The sequence below is a fragment of the Chelonia mydas genome, chromosome 1 (assembly GCF_015237465.2).
Source record: "Chelonia mydas isolate rCheMyd1 chromosome 1, rCheMyd1.pri.v2, whole genome shotgun sequence".
Lineage (NCBI taxonomy): Eukaryota > Metazoa > Chordata > Testudines > Cheloniidae > Chelonia > Chelonia mydas.
The window spans coordinates 227081009-227094024 of NC_057849.1; the positions used below are offsets into that span (position 1 = coordinate 227081009).

At 40.1% G+C, this 13016-nt stretch overlaps 1 protein-coding gene across 9 annotated transcripts in view; it reads left to right on the top strand.

The window, feature by feature from the left end:
* Nucleotides 1-13016, top strand: part of SCUBE1 (signal peptide, CUB domain and EGF like domain containing 1) — a 304131-nt gene that overhangs the window by 157930 nt on the left and 133185 nt on the right. For 4 of the 9 annotated variants that reach the window (XR_006287903.1, XM_043538048.1, XM_007061754.4 and 1 more), the window contains exons 6-7: nucleotides 9107-9223; nucleotides 12179-12268. The exons of 2 other annotated variants lie outside the window; for them this stretch is intronic. Coding sequence is in view for 6 of the 7 variants with exons in the window: in XM_043538048.1 (XP_043393983.1) it covers nucleotides 9107-9223; nucleotides 12179-12268 (207 nt within the window). In the remaining variant the exon portion in view is untranslated. The remainder of the gene's footprint in view (nucleotides 1-9106; nucleotides 9224-12178; nucleotides 12269-13016) is intronic. 3 more of the 9 variants (XM_043538070.1, XM_043538053.1, XM_043538060.1) reach the window with 1 other exon arrangement.

Here is a 13016-nt window from a genome sequence, read left to right on the forward strand (position 1 = left end):
GATTACCAGAACATGCCACATCCCTTCCTGCTGCTGACCTTCCCTTTAATATTAGGGCTAACTGGGAGTGGATGGCACAGAGGCAGTAGAACAAGAGGTGATTTCCCCCACACTGGGTGAATTGGAAAAGCATATTGGATGGCATTTTTGCAAGCAATCTATATTAGCCTAACTCTGCTTCAAGTCAAGTTGTGTGTGTGTATGTGTGTATGCAAATTATATGCAAATTATATTAAAGGAATGTTGAGGTTGAGAAGTCAAGCATTCAAAATTTAGGAAATGCCCATGCCATCCTAATTTAGCCCCTTGTGTGTATGCATTATGATACAGTTTTTAATTACATCATCAAAGAGATTTTTTTTCCACAGGACTCCTGCCTCATTCAGTGCATAGGATGGCTGGTGCTCACTGAGTATTTTGTTTTATCCTCACAGTTCAATGTGTGGACCTGTACATTATACCAGCCCTGCTCTGAAGACAGAATTATTCATTTCTTCATGGGCTTTTCTGTGTCATTTATCATTGTGATATCTGAGTGCTTCACAAACATTAATGAATTTATCTCCACCACACCTCTGTGAGGTAAAGTGATATTATAGCTCCATTTTACAGATGGGAATCTGAGATACAGAGAGTAATGTCAAAAGTGTCCACCAGTTTTGCATGCCCAATTTGAGACATGCAGGGCCTGGATTTAGAGTACTTGGTATTTTGTAGCACTTAATATGTTCCAAGTACAGTTCCCAATTACTTAATTTGCATCTGTAAGTGCTCAGCCTCATGTTTCTCAAGTTGGGCACCCAGAAAATTAGGAACACATAAGTAGTGACCATCTGTGAAAAGTTTGGTAGTGACTTGCCAAACATCATATAGGAACTCTGTTGCAGAGGCAGGGATAGAATCCAGTTCTTCAGCGTGGCATTCAACTTCCTTAGTCATGAGACCTTCCTTTCTCTTTCTGCAGTCCCCTGCCTACTCATTACACACTTACCGGCTTCTGCAACAAACGAGGCAGGAGTTCTACAAACCACAGCCATCACTGCACAACCTGAATTCATCACCTGAGTGGATCCCGCCTGTGCATGGAATGAGGCAGGGTCCTGTGGGAAAAGAAGTATGTGATTATGTAATTAAAATATCATAATACATAGACACGAGAGGCTCAATTTAAGTTACATGAGCAACCTTAAATCTGGCATTTCCTAATTTCTGAATGTTTGACTTTGCAACCTAAACACACTTTCAGTGTAGGTTTTTTAAAATGTAATGCCCTAGGTTTTAAAAAATGGTGACTGAAAGAACAAAAAATCCATCATGTGGAATCATACTTGCCACTGTACAGGTCATCAGCATCATCAGGTCATCTTTAGATCAGAGGTGGGCAAACTACGGCCCACGGGCCACATCCGGACCGCGGGACCCTCCTGTCTGGCCCCGGAGCTCCTGGCCCAGGAGGCTAGTCCCCAGCCCCCCTCCGCCCCCCGCTGTTCCCCCTCCCGCGCAACCTCAGTGCACTGCACCGTGAGCGCAACACTCTGGGCGGCCGGGTAGCGCAGTTGCAGAGCCAAGGCCTGACCCGGTGCTCTGGGCAGCGTGACTGTAGTGCCGCCAGCCACTGGTGCTCTAGGCAGCGTGCTAACGGGGCGGGGAGCAGGAGATGTTGGATAGAGAGCAGGGTAGTTGGGGGGGTGGTCGGGGGAGGGGGTGTGGATAGGGGCCGGGGCGATCCAAGGCCAGGCAACAGGGTAGATGGATGGGGCAGGGGTCCCGGGGAGCAAGTCAGGAATGAGAGGGGGGTTGGATGGGGCAGCAAGGGGCAGTCAGGGGTGGGGAGTCAGGGGGTGCTCAGGGGACAGGGAGCAGGGGGTGGTAGATGGGGTAGGAGTCCCAGAGGTACCGTAAGGGGGCAAGAAGTGGGGGGGTCAGATAGGAGGCAGGGGCCAGGCCACGCCTGGCTGTTTGTGGAGACAGCCTCCCCTAACTGGCCCTCCAGACAATTCTGGAAACCCGATGTGGCCCTCAGGCCAAAAAGTTTGCCCGCCCCTGCTTTAGATCCACCACACAGACCTCTGCCATTTGAACTAAAGGAGTAACTGATAGCAATAGTAGGTGGTCATCCTCTGTTAGGACCACCCACCAGAGTGGCATCAGACACACACTTTGCCAGTGAGTTTCACAGATATTTGCTGACATCAGAGGAATGTTGAGATTCAGGAATCTTGGGTTCATTGCCAAGGTCTGGAGAGAAATGTGCTCTATTGAGCACAATCCATTCATCCTCTTTTCCCCTTCAGACTGTTCCTTAGTTTGCCTCCTCTGCGAAGGATCCAGGATGTACCTCTGCGCCTCCAGATATACCCCAACAATCCATTGTCTTTGTTTGTAAACAAGGTCCGCACCTGTTGTTTATTTCTTCCTGTAAATTTCCTTTCTGGAAGATTTTGCAATCTCTTGATTACCATTTGGGTCAGTATGCAAACAAGCATCCTTTGTGAGACATACAATGCCCAATACCCACATGACCAGACAGAGAGATGAGTATCTGTTACCTCTTGCTTGAAAAGAACCTTTCTGAGACATGTCACCTCCTGGTTACCTGCTTTAAGAACATAATTTGCAGTACAGGCATGTAACTCCTTAAATATTATCTGCACATACATGTTGCCATGATTATGATGAGCAGTGGGCTACTGGCTCTCAGTAAAGACATGACATGTCATCCTTTAGTGAATTATATGCATATATCTGACCCCAGGGACCCCCTATAAAACTTTATGGACCCTCTGTGCCATCTGCCAGTTGGCACCAACAGGTTCCTGGGTCACAGTCCTATAATGAAAAGTGTTGGGCAACCTTAACTTTACCTGCACCCACCTTTAACGACTTCACTGAGAGCAGACTTAGGCCAGTGCATGAGTACTTTCAAACATGCTACCCAATATGTTTACTCTACCAATCAAAACCTTCTCCCACGCCTTCCAGGACCCTCCAGCTTCCCCTGAGAGTGTTGTGGTGCAGTTAGGTACTGTCAATACAAAAATCTGCAGAACGTTGAAAATTTGGGGCAGAATAAAATAAATTTAATATCAATATTAGTAAAACAAGCCATGCTGTACTCCTAGCTTTATTCATTGCACATTGTATTCAATATAAAACTCCTTATTTTTTTTAGTTTATCTGAAGCTGCCACGAATTGCCAATGTGCTGCACCAGCTGTTACAGAAACTCCCAGCACCCAGGCTACAAAATGTAGATCTAGCTTATTGAAAAAATTACATGGTGTCTTGGCAATAACATACACTTCAGCCACATTTGGTAATAGATAGGGATGTAATTATCCTAATATTTTTTAAATTGTTGGATACTAAATACTAGGTTCAAAATCTGATCAGGTTCTAAATATAAATCCATGTAATAAGGCACACAAAGATGTTAATGTGGCTTAAGAGGGTAAGCTGGCTAACTCCTTAAAATAGCTTAAATTCTAAAGCCACTTTAGAGTGTTAAGCTTTAAACTATCCTTGTAACATACATTTTTGAGGTCACTCTCAGTTCGATTCTGAGTAGCTTGAGAGAGCTCAGAAATGTGTGCAAATCAGATCTGGTTTAGATATTCATCACACATATGTATTAAACATTAAAATAATGTTATTAAGGTTGCAAAAGCAAGCACTCAAAAAAGTTAGGAAATGCCAGAATTAGTGTTGGTCACATACATTTGATTCTGCACTCCCTTACCCATACCTCGTGTGTGTATTATGGTACAATCTTTGTATAGAATCAGATACTATTTCCTCCATAAGACTGTTCTTTTTCTTCCAGAAGCTCCTTGTCCCCAGGGAAGGGTATCACAAAAGAGAACAAAATGAATGTTGGGGGGGCATACAGTTACCAGGCAGAATTAAGGTTGCAGAAGCAAGCTGAATTCTAAAGCTTGGTCTACACTAGAGTTAGATCAATGTAAGGCAGCTTACATGACCTATCTGTGTAAGCATCTACACTACAACTTTGCTCCCAGCGGTGTATGTGTGTACGTACACAGTGTACGTGTATACTGACCTAATTATTCCACCTCTGCAAGAGGCGTAGCACTTAGATCGATGTAGTTAGGGCAACATAGTGTCTGTGTAGACACTGCATTACTTACATTACCTGTTGGCTGTCAGCCTCTGGGGGGAGGGGTTTTCCAGTTGTCAGTGCCCCACATAGTTAAGTTGTTGGAAGTGCTCCTGGCGAGGACCTGCACCACCAACAGGGGACATGAACCACTGCAGTAATTGCTGTGGTAGCTGTATGTCAACCTAACTTAGGTCAATTAAATTTTGTAGTGTAGACAAGGCCTTGGTGTTTGAACTTGCAACCTTAATAATGTTATTTTAATGTAGCTTTTTCCTATGGAATATAGCTATATATTTGAAATCCCTATTGTATTTAATGTCTAATTTAATCTGGCCTTTATCTGTTACTCATTTTCTGAGCTATTCTTCCTCATTTTCATGATTGTAAATGTTGTTTCTGTGGCAGCCATCATTCTTCATATTAATTTAAAATGTTGGCCCACACGCGAAACTGTGTCTGAGGACCGCTTAGAGTAGCTCAGGATGGAGGTGAAAAAGTGGCTGTTTACTTTCAGCCACCTTTGTGCTCTCCTGATCCTCAACTAATCTGAATAGGTCTGATTCTCTCCCACCCACCCCCCCGTCCACCAGCACAATTTAGAGGAGCCATATGGCTTCTCGAAGTTGCACCAGCTGCCAGTGGCCCTAAGGTGCTGTTAATGGTAGCCAGAGATCACTGGGGCATAGGGACACACTGGCTACACCCCTTTCCCCCTAGCAACATGCCCTGAGCTGACAGCCAGGAAGAGAGGGACCATAGGATGAGCTGAGCTATGGTACCTATATCACCTGAAGATTCCCCCCTACACTGGGGTGACACTCCCAGGAGCAGGTAAGCCAGGTTTAGGATAGCTTTGTGCTGGGAAAATGGTGACACAAAGCTGTCCCAACGCAACTGAGGATCTGGCTCATTACTTCTAATAATGACTCATTAGCATTACAACTTTAAGATCACATTTTTAAACTCTAAGGGTTCGATTATATTCTCTGCTGATGCACAAGGGGGCATGAATTAGGGAGCCGACTAGCCCATATGCTGCCATCTACAGGAAGTGCTAGTGGACACATGGTGGATATGCATATTGCCCCTGCTCAGAGAAGCAGCAAAGAACACTTGTCAGTGCTTTGCCCTGGCCTTCGCTGTCAAATGCTGCTCTTTGCTGTTGAGAACCCTGTGGCAGAGAATGCATTACACAAAATGTATGTTCTCCATAGATTGAGAAGCCAGGGAAGGATTTGGCCGATTATTTCTAATGGTCACAGCTTACCCTATGCATATGATCTGGTTTTAGTACAGTGCCGTAGTTCTCATGGGATATAGCCAGATATTTTGATCTCTCTTAGAGTTCCTTGGTATTCACACATGTCTATCAAGGTGACTTCAATAGGGTTATTCTAGTTTTACACCAGCTTTATGGAGATACGACTGTCTGGCCCATAAAGTCTAACAAATGTTTATCTTTTCCTGTAGTGAGAAATATTAGACACTAATTTGCATCCACTTGTTTTATCATAATAATGTAATGTATAGTATGCTACTGTGATTTACATCTGTTAAAAGGGCACTGTCAAGGTTGGTAGGTCAAAACATTTGACTTAGTTTTTTGTGCATTTTTATTTCCATACATTCTGAACTCTAATTTATTCCTTTGTGTAGCCATATCGTGAAGTTTACAAGAAATCTCTTTGTAGAAAGCCGGTTTGGATTTCTTAGGCAGCTCACTATAATACTTTTCTATAAAAAAGGGGTAGATCTGGATTTTGGAGGTAATATCGTGGCCCCATAAAGACAATCAGAGTTTTGCCATGGACTTGAATGGAGCCAGGATTTAGCCCATTCAATGAAGAAGGAAAACTCTCCAACCTTTTGTTAAAACTAGAAATGGGCCTCAATTTATATATATGCAGAACTGGATTTCACACCCCAAAGTTCATAGTGGTCCAGCTTTGGAGTTTTGGTTCAAGTTGCTAAAGAGATAGGGAGAACTAAAAATAGGAATCTGGATCAGATTTCAAGTCCCTCAAAAATCTGAGTATTCAAATCCAGGATTTTTTGGTTCAGGCCCATCTCTAGTTAAATCTAGAGCATACTACTAGTTTGCTAAATCAAATAATTTCCTGTTGCAGCCCTGGGTTCCTCAGCCACCATCACCATAACATTTTCAACAGGAGATAGTGAATAAGTTTATTATTTAAGGTAGTGAAAGTCAGTATTTTTGTGGACCAACCTTGACAAGTTTCCCCTTTAAAGACTAACATAGGTGGGTAATAAATTATCAGAAATACTTTTCACTGTACAGCATGGCTTATTTTGCAGATATAGGAAAAGACACAAAAAAATCAGTCCAAAATTCCCTCTGTGAAATCACTAGGCCAAGTTTTTCTATCTATGTAGTTATATAGCCTTCATCGCCAATAATATCTGAGCATCTTGAAATCATTAATGGATTTTTATCTTCCCAATAACCCTACGAGGTTCAGAAGTATTATTTCCATTTTACAGTTGGGAAACTGAGGCATGGGGTAAATTTAGTGACTTCCCAAGTGGTCTACCCTCTAAACCATCCTTCTTATCTTTTAAATTCCACTGGAATAAAACTGGAATAACTCCACTGACCTCAAATATGTTACCATGGATTTACACTGGTATAACTGACAGTAGAGTTTGGCTCAGTGTCCACAACCCAGTAAATTGTTCCAGAATTAGATCTTATTTTGCCTGGAGTTGATTTAATAATAATTCTTTTAAAAAAAAATACTAGGGTTGAATTTTCAAAAGTGCTCAGTGCTCGCCTAACTCTGCTCCCACACTGGCGACAACGATTAAACTCCAGTTGACTCAATTGGAAGGACAATTAAGCCAAGGCTGAAGCAGCTCTTTTGAAAGTCTCACCCCAACTTTTATTTTGTGCCACCCACTTAGTGGGTTGTCAGTGTAACCATTTTTATGATTTTGCAGAATGCGATATTGTGTGGTGAATGGAGACTTCACTGTGCAGAGGAGCAGGGAAATTGGCATTTAATCCTACATGAATTACTTTAAACTGCATCATTCTAGAGTAGCTTTTTGTAGAAACATGTCTGTTCTCCTTACACCAGTGTAGGTCAGGAGTAACTCTATTAAAGTGAAGGGAGTTGCACTGGTGTAAAACAGTATAAGTGAATGAGAATCAAGTTCCACAGTTATGCATTTTAATGTGCACATTGGAAGACTCCATTCCAGGCATCTATCTCATCCTGGATTTGATTCTCTTCTCACATCAGTGTGAGTCAGGAGTGACTCCACTGAAGTCAATGTAAAACTGGTGAACGTGAAGAGAATCAGGCCCTCTTTTTGCGAATCTTCTAGCAAGATTTCAAAAATAGCCTGAAGTTAGGCTTCACGTATTGAGACACCTGCCTGATTTTCGAAAGTGTTGAGCTCCTGTTGAGATCAGAGTTACGTGTCTTAAATCTGGGCCTAAAATATTCAGTTTAGCCCCATCTCTAGTTTTAGCCCTCTGATAATTATATACAGCAAAGTTTTTCTTCCTGCTTGCAGGTGATTACACACCAGAAAATTCAGATATATTCCATTTTTTAGAGACTAGTAAAGTGAGATCATTGAGATGAATCGGACCTGTAAGACGCTCTGCACTTTTGAAAATGAGAGGTGTTTTAGTATGGATTTGAGAGCCTCACTTTAAGTTCCTTTAAAAAAAAAAGAAAAAATCTTGGCTTTACCTAATTGGATACTTTATAAATTCTCTGTCTAGCAAGGGAAATCCTGGTGATATTTAAATGTAACATGGCAGAGAATACTGTGGTTCTAGAACCAGTCTAGGATGGCTTAGAAATAAATATTTGTGCCAGAGAGCTTCCTTTGATTAATAGAATTCAGTATTTAAACTGACATAATATTTAGACATGCCAAAACCCTCTGAAATAATTCATGATATAAGTAAATAATTAGACATTTGATTTCCCAATCCTTTTTTAAAAAAATATATTCCAATATATGCATGCACGAAGGGCCTGATCCTTCTCCATCTTGACCCTGGTGTAGACATTTGGACTTGTGTATAATGACAGGAAAGTGTGTTTAAAACGCTGTCAGATCACAGTTGTTTCATTTTGTGTGCACTTTGCACAGGTGTGTGACTACACATGGTGTAAAACAGGAGGAGAATCAGGGCCATTATAACTGGATTACTATTTGGGAAATGCCAGCGTCCTATGAGTTAAAAATGAAATTCCCTCCTGAGACAAAATCTGCTTTATTAGAAATTCTTTAAAATTGCTAAATTCTGCCCACCTTGAGAATTTTGTCTCAGAAAATTTCTTTGTTGTTAGAAGTAATTTTAGTAAATATATACTGAAGTGATAGTGAAATCTCCATAGGCTTCTTCCGAGTTGAAGCCAATATACTGTAGTCCCAGAAAAAGGCTTTTAAAAATAGAAAAAGGGTTTCCTGTCTTATTTTTAAACATTCTTCTATTCTGGGAGGATTAGAGTTTTTGAAAGAATGGATTTCAAGACTGATGTATTTTTGCTCTTGCGGTCTGGATCACTGCTTCCTCCAATTATGGAGTGAAGCCCAGCAGGAGAAGAAAAATGCTGTCTATAGACTGGAAAATATGTCTGTATTAGTAGACTGCTCATTTCTTCGTGCCATATATATCATGGATATGAACCATGGCGTTTTAGGAGGAGATGAAATTGGCTGGTCCTTCATGCTAAAACAACTAATCCAAACAGAGTGAATTTTAAAAAGTGCAACATTCTGGGTTTTTTTAATTACATGGATGAGGGAGGAGTTAGTTAGGAAAAAACGGGGACCAGGCAAAGAACAGAGAGTGGAAACACCCATAAATAAAAATGTTGTGTTGTCTAATGTCTTGCTTTATAACTGATCTTCTGTATTCTAAAAAGGCCCTCAAAAACTAATTGGTTTCATTGTAATTTTATTTATGTATTCATATATACACATACATTTTGGGCATAACTAGTAACCTGTAACTATGGAAATGGAGGCTGCCAACACACCTGTGATGACACAGATACTGGTCCTGTGTGTGGTTGTCATCAGAAGTATGCCCTGCACTCAGATGGCCGAACATGCATCGGTAAGTACCTCTCTAAAGCACACTTTTTACTAGTAATATGGTAGAATGAGTTGGTGTGTGTGTGGACGCTAGGAGATTAAAACTATTGTTGAGAGGAGTGTGCAATAGTAGGTTTTGGTCGTAACAGTTAGGGTCAAACTTTGCAAAGAGATTAGAGGCATACAGTTATGATTGTTTTATGTAAATGTTTGTCTGTGAAATATCCCATTGTCATTGCTTTGTCATTTTAATTGTTTTTATAAATCGAATTTAATAACTTTTAAAATTGAAAAGCACAAAAGGTAACTATGGATCAAGGATCAACTCTACCCCTTTTTACTCATATGAGCAGTCCATTGATTTCAGTGGGACTACTCACATCAGTAAGGTGAGTAGGATTTGATCCTAATATTTTTTAAATTCTATTTGGGGATAATTTAATGTCCATGATATGCTTGCTTTCCTGGTTTTTTGTTTTTGCTTTATAGCAAAATAATAGTACTCATCGTGAGTAAGCTTCCAGTGTGACTGTCAATGGGAAAATGGCCTAGCAGGAAGTGAAGCATCCTGGGTGATGCCATGCAAATATTTATTATTACAAAGTACATTGTTTGCATAATATTATCCGTTTTTGTACAAAAAGGAACTTTTTGCAATAAGTTAATCAGTGGTTATGTTCCTTTTTTACGCTCTTACTCTCAAAATCAGAACCTAAAAATCCATAATGGTTGTCATCATCTTCACATTGTTATTGATTAGTTTGTTTCAAAAATGTATAAAGTAATACAAAAAATAGGAAATAAGCTTAAATACTTTCAGAATTAGATGGAAGTTCTTAGTCTTCTCTCTCCCTTCTCCATATTTGAAAACATACAGGTCCTGATCCCCAGCCTACTGAATTCAATAGAAATCTTTCAGATTACTTCAGTGGGCTTGAGACCAGGCCCATAGGCAGCGAGATCTGTTCAGACAAACCCCTATGCCAGCTCATGGAATTGACCTCAGACAGGGCTCAGCATAGGGAAAGGGGTCCGATTGCACAGATCTCATGACCGGATCAGGGCTGTAGCCTTCACTAAAGGAAAAGTTATCAAGGTACAACAATTACCATGTCTTGCTGTATACACTACCTATTCCTGGACTGTTAGGATCTCTCTATCAGTACTTTCTGTTAACATATTGGTCTGAGTTTGCAGTCCCTCTGCATAAGGAACTCCTATTGAAGTCTATGGGAGTTCCATGTGCGGAGAGCTTGCAGGATTGAGGGCCCTAATACCAGGTTTTATTGAGGAACATAAAATAAATTTTTGATGCTCCCATTTGCAAGCGTTCACTGTTCATTGATTTCCTCAGGTTGATGTTTAAATTTGTCCATCATGTTCAAAAGGATGTATACACTCCTGGCTTTTTTTATTACTATAATTTTTCATTTTTGTAATGTAACAAACACAACTCCATGTTACATTCTTTGGTCCTGCGATGTAAGTCACATATTACTGCTTGTGTTGATTTTCCTCCCTCTGAGTAGTTCTTTCTTTTAGAACACACTTTTTAATTTTTATTTATTTTTTACATTTTTATTCCTGCTTTCTGGTGATGGTTCCTGATTGCCTGTCTTGTCTGATAACTGACGTTCATTAATTATTTACAGAACAATAAAAAACCCACAATATCTCAAACAAAAGCCTCTATTGCAGCCTGATCCCATCTAGAACTTGTTTAAAAACTTCTCGTTACAACTCAACCATGTAGTGTTGCCACAGATCAAACCTGCCAGCCGCTGCCTTCTCCTCCTCCTTCTCATTTCCATTATTCCACTGTTTGCTGTCTTCAGTGGTGTATATATTCTGGGCATCACTGCAAGAATGCAAACTTCTGCAATGCCAGATAAATACTTTTTGACCCTTTGTCTAACACATTTTGTCTTTGTTTGCCTGATTTTTATTTTTTTTTTAATGTTTGCTGCATGTGAAAGTCCCCACTTGCATTTTGTTTTGGCTTTTTTAATAAAGCAACTCCCCCACCCTGCATAAATCATTTTATTTACCCAGCTGCTGCTTTCTCCATTGCTTTCCTGTATGAGAAACCTTTATTTTTATTTCACTTACTGCTCATCTCTTCCCTCCCTTGTGAATGATTGTTTCTATGTATTTCTAATGAAGCATAACTCAACTAAAGTCCTTGTTATGCTGAATTGAAACTCTTACCTATAGGATATCAGAAATTATTTGCAAAATGACCTTTGCTGACATCATCTTGCTTACTGCATGCTTATAAAATTGCTAAACCCTGTTCTTGCAACATCTTTTCTAGCATTGAATGTTTAGCTCGTAGTGTTTCATAGACAAGCAGGCAACCAGCACTGCCCAAATTGATCTTTTTTGTGTTTGTTTGGTTTGTTGTTCGTTTTTTGGTTTGGGGTTTTTCCTTTTTTTAAAATTTGCATGCATTGTTTGGTTTTTAAACACTCTGTCAATGTGTACACAACTATGGTGCACCCATGCCCTTCCATCACCGGATTCTTTTAGCTCTGTGTGTCTGTCTCATCTTTGTCCTCAGCCTGCCATTTTCAGATCCTGATCCCACCATCAGCCTGAATCACTTTACAGTTTGTCTTTAATAGTTTGTTTAACTAGAACCCTTGTATTTAAATTTCCATTACTAACATCTGTCTGGGGCAGTCCTGTTTGCTGTCTCATTCTGTAGTAGGAAACAAGCTTTGTGTGTGTTTTCTGGTTAATTACTTTGTCATTTATCATTCCTCCTCCTTCTCTTTTTCCTTCCCCTTCTGCCCCAAGCACCCTTTAATTTTTTTCTGGGGTTTCAAGTGGAATTAACTCTCTAACTGGGATTTAGTGCTTTCATGGCTTGCTTCTTGGCTTTGGTTGTGCCATGCCAAGAAACTGTCGTAGGCAGCGGAAAATTGGGCTTTTGATTAACCAACTGCTCCATGTTTGTCCCTTACTTGTGTTTTAGAGAAGGATGAGGCTGCAATTGAGAGTTCTGAGTACAATGCCACGTCAGTAGCTGATGTGGACAAGAGGGTGAAACGGCGGCTACTTATGGGTAACACTTTTCTTCCACTTCCTTTGTTGTGCTCTCACTTTGTCTGTGTGTGTGTGTATGGATTTTTTTTGTTTGCTTTTTTTAAAAATTTATTTTTAGTTTATTTCATCTATGTTTATGAGGTCACCTTTTTTAAGTTCTTGTCTTCCATCATACAATTTCGTTTCTCATTTGTAAACTTTTTCCCCTAACCCTGCAGTTTTCATGTTCAATTTCTTCTGCATTGAAAGAAATTTTTGTCATTAACTTTACTGACCTTTTGCAAACTACTTCTTACGTGTGATTTGTGTATGTATGTGTGGATCCAGGGTTCACATAAAATCTCATGTGTCAGACCTGCCTTTAGTCTATAAGTGGATGATGATATAAAATGATGCTCTTTTTCATATATGGTGTTATATTTGCTTAGTTAAGTTTTTTGCAGTACTTTTGAGTGAAATGTATATATTATTGCTAGAAATTCATTTATTTCCTTAGCACTGATACGTTGAAAACTATTGTGATTAGTGAGCTTTAATATGATCTTCTCTCAAGATTAGTGCATGGTTTGTTTCTGTGGGTTATCAGCTAAAGAGTGCAAGAAGAACGACCAAGATAATTCTTCTGCTTCTGATACTAATCAATTGCTCAGGCATCTAATAAACTGTCTTGTTCATATTATACGTATGACCATTGATGATGGTGTTCTTTTTGCAAATAAAAAGGAGCTTGCATTTTTGGTTTTCATAGGAGCATATGGTATGGGAAC